Here is a 14,319-nt window from a genome sequence, read left to right as displayed (position 1 = left end):
GGCACACTAATCCTTATGTAGTTACCTGGTCAAATCTAGTACACATATATTGTGAATAGGGTGCCATTTCTGACACACCCTATGAATCTTGCCAAGCTGCCAGCTATCACTAGCTGTCATTTTTCAATTAGTTATGCCATGGTTGATGGCACTTCTGATACTCCTTGAAGCCTTGTTTTCCAATCACGTTAAAATTACCCTCCCCATTTGATGTGAGACATGCCCACTTTCAAGATTGAGTAATACTTCCTGATAAAAAAAGGAAATATATGAATGTTGTCATTAGCTATAAATATGTTTTAAATATATAATCTACCTGCCACATGGTACTAGAGGTATAATATTAGCAGTATTTTGTTCCAGTCCAGCAAAACGAACATGATCAGAGAAATATCTATAACTGTTATATAGGCTACTTCACCTTATTCCTGTAATGTAAAGTGTAAAAACTGTAGGCGTTTCATTAGGTTCGTTCCAAGCGTATTTAGAGTTCATATTCCCTACATGTGATACGCGTAACCTTAACCAAATTGTTTTTTGTGTTGCGCGTAATGCTACTTGCGCAGCTCCAGTATCTTCGCATCTCAACATCCAACGCCCAATAATATGGATAGCGACTACCACAGCTCAGACACGTCTGAACTCGCTACCCAGTACCACCCTCTGCTCTCCTCTAGTGAGGGGCTGAACTGAATAGAGGAACCTAACACGTTCTAATAAAGAAACCACAGGGATGACAAATCCGTCAGAAGCAGACGACTTTATCGACTCGGAGGACTCATTTGGTGACGGCGACAAGGGAAGCAGGAGGCAGTCTGCTCAAGAGACCGTCTGTGACATTCGTCATACCTTCCATGGATCTACAGAGGAACGGTATCCCTCGTCTCAGCCCAGCCAAGCTCAGCCTGCGTCTGCTACCTCGCCTGGTACCATGTTCCCACACCGGACACTGCACGGAGCCACCTACCCGGCCCTTGCCATCACCAGTTCGGGTCACTACATGGCACACCATCCTGTGGTCACGCAAGGCTCATATAATAGCCTCTTGACCACCACGTCACCTCAAGGCTTCCCAGCGCCCGGATACTTTTACGCCCAGCCATATGGGCATGGCCACCAAGGAGGTGCTTTCCACAAGAGCTCAGCAATGCAAACCGGGATGGTTTTTGGTAAAGCGCAAGTTTATCTCTGCAACAGGGCTCTGTGGCTCACGTTTCACAGGCACCAAACCGAGATGATCATCACTAAACAGGGGCGGTGAGTATTGACCCGTTCCATTTCTCGCCGCCCTTGCCGTTATGTTGGCTAATGTCAACATAGTGGGCAAACTGCCGTACTTATTTGGACGAAGTAGATTGACGTGTTTATTAAAACCGCGTGGGGTTTACTAACAAATTATGGCCACAGCAATAGTTCAAATTATAATTAATTTCGTTCTCTAAGTAAATTTTTTGCGGGATTTAGGAATTTGTAAAGGAAATAAAATTCCTATTAATCTTTTTTCTACTTCCAGACGAATGTTTCCATTCCTGAGCTTTAATATATCTGGTCTTGATCCGACGGCAAATTACAATATTTTTGTGGACGTCAGTCTCGCTGACCCTAATCACTGGCGGTTCCAAGGAGGACAGTGGGTACCCTGCGGCAAAGCTGACTCGAATGGGACAGGCAAGTGATTTTACTTTTCTTTTCCCCCTTCTATTCTCTCCAAGTGAGGTTTTCTGGCAACAAAAGTGAGTAATGTCTTCAATAATTAATTTATAGGGAACAAGGCCTACATGCATCCAGACTCTCCGAACACCGGCGCGCACTGGATGCGTCAAGAAATTTCTTTTGGAAAACTGAAGTTGGCAAATAATAAAGGGGCATTGGAAAGTGCAGGGCAGGTAAGTTTTTAATATGGTCCTAATTTCGTACAGTCCCAAATACATATATAAGGTGAAAGAGGTCTTGAAAATATGCTATATTCAAGTCTGGAGACGTTGCATTGAGAGATTTTATTTACAAAATTATGTTTTATGCATTTATCAACCGTATTGTATGAAATAATTCAGAATTTATTCTCATACATTTTTTTGTATTTAGTGAAAATAAATCATCTTCAAGTTGTTCTTTGTCTCTAGAGATGATCACAGATGCCCCAATTAACACCTGTTTTTCATGTCCTCTGTTCAGATGGTTGTCGTTCAGTCCCTCCATAGGTACCAACCCCGTCTTAATGTGGTCGAGGTGCACGAGGATGGGGCCGAGAACGCAAGTCAACCCAGACAATCATTTACGTTCCCGGAGACGCAATTCGTTGCAGTCACAGCATACCAGAACACAGACGTAAGGAAATTCGTTCCTTCAAATATTGATTTATTTTCTTAATTGGGGCTAGGCAACATTTTTCCTAATGGGGTAAAAGTGGTTCACAAATTTACAGTAGGCTAGGCCTTTTTAATGTTATTTTCCTCTTTCAGATAACACAGCTGAAAATAGACCACAATCCTTTCGCAAAAGGTTTTCGGGACAATTATGACAAGTAAGTAAAAATAGATTAGCCTAGCCCATGTTATTTTTTAATAGCCTTACATTATTTAAACAGTATTCTATTGGAATTATTCGAATCTCAAATTGTAACTCGAATATAAACACATTTAATGTGGTTTGTTTCGAGATTAGACTGCTTTACGCACGACTTTCCCCCATTTTATTGGTGACGATACTGTCACTCCTAAAACAACCATAGTTTAAAAAAAAATGATTTCTTCAATACCAGCTTTAAGTTAAGGACTACATTCTGATGTAAACGATCATTGAAAAAGCATTACGGATTTGGATACACGCATGTTTTTGTTCCATTGGACATTTATGAGGTTACTTGTCAGAATTACCGTGGACAGACAAGTTCGATTTTTTTTGCCAATATGCTCTTCAAATAGTTAGTTTTTTTTTACATCGAATGTAAGAAACTATTAGAGCTGAATTAGGCTTAATGGTGTAAGACCTCTGGAGTTCTTTTTAAATGTGTTTTATAATTGTATGCCATTGTTACTTCATACTTGTGGAAACGTTTTATTTGAGGTCTTTCTCATTTGTATTATTTTTCAATTTCCTAATTGATTGTTTTGGATATGTCTAGAATCTACACAGGCTACGATAGTGACCGGTTGACGCCATCACCGAGTGACTCGACCTACGCTCAGTTTGTGCCCGGTGCCAGATATGCTCTTGCTAATTCTTTCCTTCAGCACCAATTCGTCAGCACTTATGCCAAGTCCTGTTTCCGCCCTAGCGCAGGAGCTACGTCTGGACTAGACTATAACGTTCCCTTAACTAACAGCATGCTGTCACCGCAAACCAGCGAGGAGGACACGATGGCGGCATCCCCGAGATGGTTTGTGACACCGACAAACAACAGACTGGACTATGCCTCCCGAACAAATGACGCGACTGGAAACACGGCCACTTTGCTGTCATATGCAGCAGCTGGAAAGGCCCTACAGCTGTCCGCAACGGACAGTTCGGGTAGAGCCCTTGCTTATTACGCAGAACCAACGGATTTTGCGCGTACCTCACCCCAGTATTGCGGTGCGTCTAGCCCGGCTCTGTCCTGCTGGACTAATGGACACGCTATTGGTACTGCGAACTTTGACGAGGTCCTCTCACTTTCAAAGGAGAGTTTGCCAACGGGTGTCTCTGAAGACGCAAAACCACAAGATATCTCGGAGTCTAGTTGGATAGAGACAAACTGAATTGAAGAGCTATCCCATCCTAGGTTATTGACATCAACGAGAACTGTTTAAATACCCACCTGGACATCGTTCATTCGTTTTTTTCATTAGACTGCATTTTTGGATTAGCCTACAGTGGGCTGTGGATATGACATAAGTATTAAAATGTTAACGACAAAATAGTCTATTTAAGCTATAATAATGTATATATTTAACATTGGCTGTAGTCCCACTCTAGATGTTTTCATTGAATCCTGTTTTCTAATTTGACTGATTTGATTGATTTTTGATTTGTTGAATACATTTTTGGAAGGTGTTCATGTCTTAGCCTGCATTGAGTTTCATTGGCATTATGTTTTATTGTGCTGGCTTTAGTAGGCTATATAGGATCCACAATGTCTTTACTTGTGCAAAAAAAAAACAAGGTTCTGAGCTATAACAACTGTACTTAAAGTAAGTAGCCCAATGCTTCAAAGGACATATTCATAAATCAATACCCAACGCAAGAAGGTCAAGTGGGAATTTGTTGTAGTCTTTGATAGGATGTACACTAATTCATTATCTAAAAATATAAATTGGATTAAAAGCAGATGGATAAATTGTAATTCCTTTTCTCTTATACCTGGTATGAAGGTTTATTACTGCGGTTGCTGCTTTGCTTGCAGATGCGTGAACAATGGAGCAAACTCCAGATGAAAGATATTCATGAGGACCACAATGGATATAAGTATTCTGAACTTGTTTTTTAATCCTTGATAATGTTTAATGTGTGTATTGTTGTACTCACATAGCTGACTCAACATATGTATTTTAAATTTGTCAAATAACTAATTTATTTAAATTAAATTAATAAAATATTTTAGTGTTAAAGTAACTGTCCAGTGTTTCCAGATTTCTATGAAATATGACCTATAATTGACAATATGAGTGAAATACTTTTCATTTCAAAAGATAATTAAATATGTTGAAAATAAGCTTTTCGGTGTTTGAATGGTGTGGGCATACCCCAATAACACTGGTGGGGGCATATTAGTGGGGGTGTATACAGGTCATTAATATTTTTAATGACAAGCCAACCGCTGATTGGCCAACTCCGCCAATGAGCCAACCTGACTTTACATTATATGCGGAAATTGTAAGCATTTTTTAAATGTTTTTTTTCCTCAAATGTATGCTTTGGCTTCAAATACGAGTATAGGACGAGTCAACAACATTATTTGAGTATGAGCTAACAAAAACCTTTTAAAAGTGACATTTTCACTGGACAGTTACTTTAACCGTCATTGAGGTATTTAATAAAAATTCATCTCGGTTAGCCCAGAACAAAAATCTTGCGCAATTTGTTCAGCTGTGTTTACATATTTAAATACAACGTACATTATTTGCATAGAGCTTCCTATTGGTTGTTTATGATAATTTCCAAGTGGGAAACTCAGCCAAACTGGAAGTTTACGAGTTGTTTTTCCAGTAGTCTTTCTATGAGCGTTTAACAGAAAGTAGTCGTGGCCCAATCCCAAACCAGGGACTGTTTACATAGCAGGTAACGTGGCAGGTTAGAATTAACATAACAGGCTAGGAGAATGAGGTTAAGGTTAGGAAAAGAGAGGTTGACAACTGTAGCATTGTAGTTAAGCCTAAACAACTGTTTTCCCCAGACACTGTCCATTAGATGGAGCTGTAGTAGACCTACTCAATCTAGTCACAACGGTAGAAACTAAACAGACCATCAATCCTGACATACCATCAGTGACAACACGTCAGGCATTTTTTTACTTGAGAAATACTGCACCAAACACACAACTGACCGACTAAAACCTGCAAAAACGTCCAAATTAATTACAGATTAAAAAATATATATATTCTCACTATTTTGAAAAAGTATTGAGTTTGTTCCTATGGTGACCCATGGGGGACAAACATCATGAACGGCCACATCGAACCACACCCCCAATATATATATTTTTTAATTAATGAGCAACAGAAACACTGAGAGTTCACTTGCTTTTTAGCCTAATCAAAAAGGGGTGAGTATCCAAAAATGTAATGGTATGCTGTCAAACCAGCCTCCAATAAAAGCTAAAGGGGATCTATAAAGATTTGCTATGTATTCTCCGAAGGCCCATTGCTACTAGAGCAGCCCTTCCCCAAGACCAGCCTTCTGACTGACTTCCTGAAGCAAGGCCGCTGGAGAGGCCCATTGGAAACATCAGTCTACCATTAACTGCTCAACCTGTTGTGAAGATGTCAGGTGTGAATCAAAACTTGACTGGTTTAGGCTACACTTATACTGTTTAATTGCCTATACAAATAACAAACCTTTTTTTTGGTAATCATCTTCAATTGCATATCCTAACTTTGGATTTCTTACCAGGTCATGGCTTAAGTTGTTCAGACATCTTCATATACACATTGTGGCTTAGTTGGAAGAGCATGACGCATGCAACGCCAGAGTTGTGGGTTCGATTCCCATGGGGGACCAATACGAAAATGTATGTACTCACTACTGTTAGTCGCTCTGGATTAGAGCTTCTGCTAAAATGTAAATGTATAAATATTTATCATATACTCATCTCGGTTCCTCTGGGGCTGGACCAAGAGCAGTTTATAGCGCTGGAAGGAGACAATATATGGACTTGATCCTGCCCTTCAAAGGGCTTTTTCATACCCTTTTGGTTGACATTCTGGAATGTATCCATGTCAAATGTATTCGTTTCCCCTTCACTGTCTGTCATCTAGAATTTAAATGAATGAGTCCGCACACGCATTTGAATCAGGAAATCTCGATTTCTGCATAGAACAACAGTGCAGTGCAATTTCATCGTGGTTATGCGTGTGCCTCTTGGCACAGCAGTCCCCCCCCAGGATATCAGGCATAAGCATCAGACCTCAGAATAAGATTAGATTAGATCTGAAGGTTCCAGCTCGTACACATTTTGAACCCTCTCACTTTGAAGCACTGAAATGGCTCAAGGTGGAAACAGGAGTCACTCAGATTAAATTGGGGTTTACCAACAAAATTGTCCATAACTCTGCCTCCAAATATCTAGGGTTGGACCAATATGCACTTTAAGCACTTTGACATGCAAATACAGGCCCAGCCTTACTCAAGACATTTTAAGACCTTTGCACTATCCTGCTGACTTTTTGTAAATGTTCTGTAAATATCCGTAGCTTTTTTTTCTCTGATGTTTCATACATTTCAATATGTGATCTTGTCATATTAACTATGCCTGCTGCAAAATGGAATTGCTTCTTGGGGACATTAAAGTAGTCTGAGTAATTATTTCAGCTGTATAAATGACACATTAGTACTTCACCAGAAGGAGCTCTTACTAACTTGGTTCCCTGCAGACTTAAGCTCGCCATGGGGGAAAACGAATGTGTGTAGTCTGCTGCGGTTCTGTGGAACAGTTTTACCAAGCTACCTGAAAACTCATCAGAGAATAGCTTCAAGTTGTCCCAAACAAACCAGAAAATAGGGGTATTCTCCCACGAGGTGACTCTTAAACGGCCACCTCTGTACTGTAGATGTTGTTGCAAATGGATTGCTGTAAATTGCATTTGTTGTTTTTAATTGCATTGAGTGGATGTGACGTGTTGGTCTTTCCCACCTGTCACCTTGCTGAAAAATGAGGACCACAATGGAAATAAGCCATCGGGTTTTTATAGTGTTTTTTTTAATCCTCGATTATTTTTGATGTATGTGATGTTGTCGCCATCTGGAGCAGCCTACTGCGTTTAACTACCCAATACATTCTATCAATCAGTCGATTAACAACTTTATCTTGAGTTGTACCATAGAATTGACCTGAAACGGGTATTCATTGGTTTTAATGGGCATTCAGTTCAATCTAATATCTCGATGTGATTGGAGATATTTGTTTTTCTGTTGATATTTGTTTTATATTTGTAATATATTCCTGCTTGATTAATGTTGATCATTGAATTTTGAGAGAAATGAGCTGACTACTGAAAATTACGCCAATTTATTAATCAAATATTTCAGTTTGATTTGATAGATCCCATTGAACACCAGGTGGCACCAATGTAACGATTTTTCCAAAGGATTTCAGTCAACGACTTCATAAATGGGTGAATGAATCAATGTGCTGTATATCCCATCTCACTGCGCACACATGTGGGCCATGATATAAATGGTTCACGATTATCTGCATGCATTTTACGGTCCCAATTTTCTCTCGTGGATTGCAATAGAGCAAATAAATTGCTTTATAGGCTAATTTCATGGATCAGGCAGCAATCATAGGATCCTTTGTTAAGCACATCGGGAACAGAACCAAAATAGGCAACATTAAAATATAGTAGCCTACGTGTTTTTTGTTGTGTGGGTAATTGAATTACAATAGGTCCTTGGTAGCCTGCCTAATACCTAATTACATATTGTCCCAAATGAACATAAATATATGTCAAGATAGCTACTAGAGCCCACCTCTGTTTTATTCTGAGCTTCTCCGGTGTCGTGCGTTCATATCCTGTTCTATTGAGTGCAACCCGTCCTAAACCAATATTCTGTGTATCATTTTTAAGAATAGGTCCACATGTCTGCAAACTTGGAGCAACGCGCGCCACAGTAGACGCAATCTATATCGTGCTGCGCTTCATTGCCTCACGTGTGCTCCACCTCGTCATGTAGCGCAAATTGCACTCTCCAAGCTTGAGCGAGTGAATGGGAAATCGCTACCCCATGCCTAAATGATGTAGGACTGGAAGAGGAGGATGCTTATCTTAATTTGAGAAAATCAACCCAGTTTATATAAGGGTTCACCCTGATTTAGCCCGGCAACACTAGACAGAAGACGACAAAAGGAGCATATCAAGTCTACAGAGAAAGCGAGGCAAGGAAAATATGGACATAACGGACCAAGGAGCACAAATGGAGCCGCTACTACCCTTGGTAAGGATGTCCCATAGGCAACCTACAATAGGCAACCATTGTGTTTTCACTGAAAAATGGATTTCATATCGTTGATTGAGAATGTCGATGTGGGGATTGAACACACCACCATAGACCAGCCTGTGTGTGCAATACATTTGAAATAAATCATAGTCTTTGTATGTTATTACATTCTAAAAATGACAAAACTGTAGTAGGCCTAATACAGGTAAGTAGGTTATAACCTAGTTTTATAGACAACGGTTTTATCCCAAATATCGAGACATCGTAATCTGGACCATCCTGGATCTTTTTGTTTGTTTCTTGTGCTGGACCAATAGACCTACATTAATATTGTCATCAAATTGGGCTAATAAAATTTTCTGAATTTTTGTTGCTTAGTCTGCTACAACATCAAGTACCTACAGAATACGGTAATTAACCTGATTTAGAAAGATACGGCCGTCTATTTACCTATTACCAATGTCTCATTTTCTTTACATCCACTAATTTCTCCTCTAATGCCACAGCTGACACATTTTGTTTCTTTGATAAAGGATGATGTAGGCCCATGTCTTTGTTGAGTCTGCAGTTGATGTGTCTGTGGTTCCAGTTCAATTGGTCCCTTGTTGGATAACCTTATGGTGGAGCTGATTTGGGAATGCCTGTCATCTCGTGAACGTTCATCAGGACCCCGAGTTAGACGCAACCTAAAATCACCGCTGATCACCAAAGTCTTCATAGGTAGAATAACTATGGTGAAGTCCTATTCAGTCTGTCTGTCAATCACTGGTTATGATGCAAATAAAATAAGCCATTGAAGAGTTTTTGGACAGAGCCAGCTCCTATAATTAAGGACAGCTGTAAGTTCACGGCCCCTTGCCTTTATGGTAGTTTACTACTAGACAGTGGACATCGGGCTCATCTGATATCTGATTGGACCCATTAGGATCTATAGGTGTATTACTAAGGTAAGCCACAGACAGACACCACTCGTCAATAAGAAGCAGAGGTTTTCTCTCTCACCCTGTAGGACACACTCTTTCTATGGTCAATCCTCGGCCATAGACCAGATTGATGAACCGTAACCTATACATGCTTCTGCATGTTGGACAGAGACCATATGTTATTAAACGGGTGACGACACTCAGTGGTGTCCAAAGTCTGTGCCTGTTCCAGCGGTCAGGTCCTGTTTAGCATTCCGCTGATGGCGTGTTGAGGAAGGGCTGCCTCAAAGCCAGGGAGAGGAGGAATAGGACTTTTGTTCAAACGCCGTTGAAAACATTGTTTCCCTTTTTATGAATAGGTCATTATAAAAAGAAAAACAACATTGATAAATTACATTGATAAAGCAGGCGTCTGTGTGAGCCTACTTAACCAGTGCTGTAGATTGACCACAGGTTGACTATGACATGGGACGCTTTTGTTCACTGACTTAATGCAGAGTGCAGTGCCCTGTCATCATAACTCTTGGCTGCCTAGCTGTAGCGTGTTTCCTGAATCCCAATGCGTTGCCATAGTTGCTAAGAGTCGTTGTGTGGGTACGTGAGGTGATAGTAGGAGTGAGTGTTCTGTGGAAATCCTCACTGTATGACAAACAAAAAAATGTCATGTAAACTTGTATTAGAAACCTGGGGACCGGCAGTGATTGCATAGCACTCAATGACTTCCAGTGTGAAGATGCGTAGCTAAACAAGACTGGATTATGCATTGAAACAATGTCCTGTGGATTGATGTTGTACTTTGACCTTGTTATTTACAGGAACCAGGCCCCCAGAGCCCTCAGATACCTCAAGGAGACAAGAATGTGGTGAGTACTTCTGCTTTCATACCAAGCCAAGCATGCAGGATACGTCCTACTACTTTTGCTCAGTGATGCATGAGTCCTTTTGATTTCCACTACAGACAAGCCACTTCATGCAGCAAATGTGCAGGTATCCATTTAAAACCGTCTTGGTTATGAACGTCATGGAACATCCATCTGGCAAGCTTCCAAAGACCTGAGTCAGAGTTGAGATAAGAGCTCCACAACCAAGACCTTCACAGAAATCAGTCATTGACATCAACGGGAGACTTCAAGCAAAAACTTGAGTCAAGCACACTGATTCCACATCAGAAATATATATGGTGGCATATATTGGGCAGAGGGAGGGTGTTGGGAGTTAGGGCTGGAGACAGGAGATGGAGAGTGTGTGATGTAGTAAAGATGGGACGGAATGTTGAGCCCTAATCCTAGACACAGTGAGCCTGGCTGGTCTTCTGGCTGGAGTGGATCCAGTGTGGACAGACGGGGGAGGTCTGTAGAGCAGGGTCGGTATAGCAGACAGAGGTAGCCCTGTTCTCTTGGACAAAATGTTCCTGGATCAGTGGGGCATCTCTGTCTGACTGGGTGATCCGACTGTGCAGAGCCAGCCCCACTGTAGCGAGATAAGTGCCTAGACCGGCTGTGCGCCCTTGGATGTTTAATTATAGCGGATAGAGGGAGCTAGATGAAGAGAGAGGGGGGGAGAGAAGATACAGCTAAGAGAGATGCTAGTGCTTTTTCGTCACATTTCTGATAGTTTCCCCAACAATCCTATTTATCATCCGTGCCTAAATTGTTATTGATCCAGTACTACTACCACTGGTAATGTATGTCATTAGGTAGTGTAGCAGAAGAATCGCTTGAAGCGCTGGATCCATTTCCATTACAGCATGTTTCTGCCATAGTGTTCCGCTGACCATGCAGCACAGACAGAGTACAGTAGTGTCATAGGCAGGACACACACACACACACACACACACACACACACACACACACACACACACGCACACGCAGGATGACTGCAGAGTAGAAACGCCTCATAACATGTCCCTGTGGAGGTGGGTTGGATCAGAAGTGGCAGGTGCAGCGGTGAGAAGTCCTAGTTGTTTTTTAGTTCGAACCTCACAGAACAAGGGTCTGTGTGTGTGTGTTTTGCTTACCGTGACTTAGCTACAAGCCTCTCTTAGATAAGAGGGCCACAACACCACACAGCCCAGCATCGGTGATGTCAGCAGCTCGCTAATCTCACAGGGGATTGGTGGATGGATGCTTGTCAGAAAACATCGGAGCCCGTCTGGATCAGAGCTGGGCAGTCTGAGCGCTTGTTTGTGTTGCGAAGCTGCTGTCAGGATGAGGCTGGCTGGCATGGGGAAGAGGAACCGGTGAGAAGAGCCTGGCTCGACCTTACCGCCAATACCTTTAGCCGACAAACACAGGTTCTGTCCGGGGCTTGGATTCTGAGCTTCCATCTTGTGGTCTCTCGACCACTGTACAACCAAGAAGAAATCTCGGGCATCCTTGCCCACACTGACGCGCCATGTTATCGGGGAGCTTGGACCCCAACTCTAATGGATTTAACTGCCAGGTATGCCTCTGGGTTTAGCCTGTGCCACCTCAAGGAGGTTGGCACATAGGGGGTGGCACAAAGAATGGGATGGAAATGCTGATGATGTTGAGGTGGCCTAAACTATTAGTTGTTGCGTCACAACATTGTTTGTGGTCATGTAAGAATATATCCTGATTGGCATTTTAGCTCATATTTGGGGTTATGAAAGTATACCACTGCAGACTTAACATGCACACATTCACGTCATGATTCCTCGACAGTGACATTGGACAGAATCAATATACAACATTATTGATGGATCGCAAACGGGCCATTTTACGCTTTCCTGAAGGCTTTGGCAGATTAACAGTGAAGTCACTACAGGGCAGAGTGAATGGCCTTCAGTTCAGTATTCTAGTGTTGGTTAATGCGATGCCTGATCACTGCTGTTGTTCTGCAGTAGAGGCTAGCTGTGCTGCAGATCTCCTGGCATAGGAAAAGGTCCCGAGGAGCTACTGACAGATGGGTCTTTGAGCACTCTCATTTTGCGAGTGGTGGGAGATCGAGCTAGAGATTATACCCACTGTCATGAACCCGATTGATCTTTGAGAGAAGCAAATGACCTAAACTGACCTAAACTGTTTGTTTGTCTTTTTGTCCATTTATGGCTACATCAGAAGCATTGCTGTTTGTTGATGTCTTTTAGGTTTTGGATTCAACTGTCTTGATGTCACTAAGTGAAGAGGAAAGCCTGTGATAGAGAGGTATGGCTTCGAGAAGCTCTGCTGTGATGCTGATGCTGAGCACACTGCCATTGCCATGGTAACCACGGCAATCTGTAGGGATCAGACCTGTGACAACGTCTGCCCTTATCCAATCAGATGGCTCTGGTGTAAGGGGCTCCGCCCATGCTAATCCACTAGCTGTAGCTATATAGAATCCCCTCGGCTTGAAACACATGTACAGTACACTCATCCACATTAGACTGATCTACAGTCAGTAATCCTCTATCCAGTAGATGAGGCTTTGTGAAAAGTCACATGCTATATATGCTTCAGAGTCACATAGGTGTTGTTGGTCAAAATAATAAGTAGAGATGTTCTTTAATGTATACCTCATGGCCTAGATATCCTATGAAGGTAAATGTTGATCATCTCTGCAGGTTCCGTGCGTCACAGAACTCCCTGAGAGACACATGAGGAATGTGGAAATTGGGTCACAAGGCTGGTGTGTGTGTCCTGGAAAGCTGTATTCTAACCTACCCGGCTTCCTGGAAACGGCTCGTGTGAAAGCTCCGGGGTGAAGTTTCCCCTAGGTACAGATTTAGGATCAGCGTCCCCTCCCCCAATCCTAACCTTAACCATTAGTTGGGGGAAAAAGCATAGCTGACCTCAGGTCAGCGTCGAGGGGCAACTTCACCCTACACCCGTGTGAACAGATAGGTCTGTGATTTTTACTGGCAAGGATATGGGTACATAACCCAGGCACACCTTTTGGTCAACATTAGGAGACATCCTCTGTGTTTATTGTTTCTTAATGAGTTCCATAATACTTCCTCCCCTTGAAAGATAACATCAGCAGACCACCTCCTCTAGTGCAGCAGCCAATCATATTGTTCTCTCTGCCGGAGGTCGACCTGAAGTCCCAGGATGTCATTATGATTTGTAGGTGGTTTACATTTTAAACAAAGACTTTGTTCACAACCGGGATGTGCAACCCTGGCCCTGGGGTTGCAGACTGTGTGCTAGCAGGCTTTTGTTCCAGCTCTGCATTAACACTTCTGATTCAACTGGTTACATTTAGTGCATTATCAAACCAGTTCCTCTTCGAACTCAAAACAAAACAAAAAAAGAATGTATTTCCTGTGCGGAAAATCATCATCTCCTTGAATACGGTAATTCGAAAATAAATGCTCAAGGGAAAAGGAAATCTCAAGCAAGGTCCTAGAGTGGTTCTCAAAGGAAGGAATGACACCCAGCAGTGTGTGTGAGAGTTAAAGATGAGAAAGGAAGTCATTTTAATCTGACAGTCATTTTTAAGGGAACTGAAAGTGTTGGGTGCAGTTTATTTCAGAACACATCAGTCGCTAGTTGAGAGACCTCTACACGCCATGCTCTTTGTTGAAAAAGCCATCTGACCATTTGTCTGTTTGATGAGAGCATGTCGTTATCACAAAATTGGACATGAAGAGATTGCTACGGTTCGTACTGACCTAACATGTGAGGGGAACGCAGGTGCTATCGTTACACACACTGTGTGTGTGTGCTCACTCAGGTTCTATACTGAATAAAAATATAAACGCAAAATGCAACAATTTAATTTTTTTTTTACTGAGTTATAGTTCATATAAGGAAATATA

The 14,319-nt window shown here is 41.9% G+C and overlaps 2 protein-coding genes across 6 annotated transcripts in view; both read left to right on the top strand.

Moving 5' to 3' along the window:
- The first annotated feature begins 1 nt into the window (after position 1).
- On the top strand, positions 2-4,565 carry LOC112266459 (T-box brain protein 1-like). Its single transcript, XM_024443934.2, has 6 exons — positions 2-1,257; positions 1,514-1,668; positions 1,765-1,886; positions 2,176-2,328; positions 2,463-2,524; positions 3,125-4,565. Exons 1-6 carry the CDS (start codon positions 734-736, stop codon positions 3,735-3,737), a joined length of 1,629 nt encoding a protein of 542 aa, XP_024299702.1. The 5' UTR covers positions 2-733; the 3' UTR covers positions 3,738-4,565.
- A 3,683-nt stretch (positions 4,566-8,248) lies between these two features.
- Positions 8,249-14,319, top strand: part of LOC112266457 (sodium-driven chloride bicarbonate exchanger-like) — a 53,468-nt gene continuing 47,397 nt past the window's right edge. For 3 of the 5 annotated variants that reach the window (XM_042296974.1, XM_042296976.1, XM_042296972.1), the window contains exons 1-2: positions 8,250-8,631; positions 10,373-10,420. In XM_042296974.1, coding sequence (XP_042152908.1) covers positions 8,584-8,631; positions 10,373-10,420 — 96 coding nt within the window. In that variant the 5' untranslated portion in view covers positions 8,250-8,583. Of the gene's footprint in view, positions 8,632-10,372; positions 10,421-11,702; positions 12,000-14,319 lie in introns of those variants that run through there. The other 2 variants (XM_042296973.1, XM_042296975.1) reach the window with 2 other exon arrangements.

The sequence above is a fragment of the Oncorhynchus tshawytscha genome, linkage group LG14, assembly GCF_018296145.1.
Source record: "Oncorhynchus tshawytscha isolate Ot180627B linkage group LG14, Otsh_v2.0, whole genome shotgun sequence".
NCBI classification, from domain to species: domain Eukaryota; kingdom Metazoa; phylum Chordata; class Actinopteri; order Salmoniformes; family Salmonidae; genus Oncorhynchus; species Oncorhynchus tshawytscha.
Note: the sequence above shows the minus strand (reverse complement) of the source record. Positions and strands in the feature narration are given on the sequence as shown.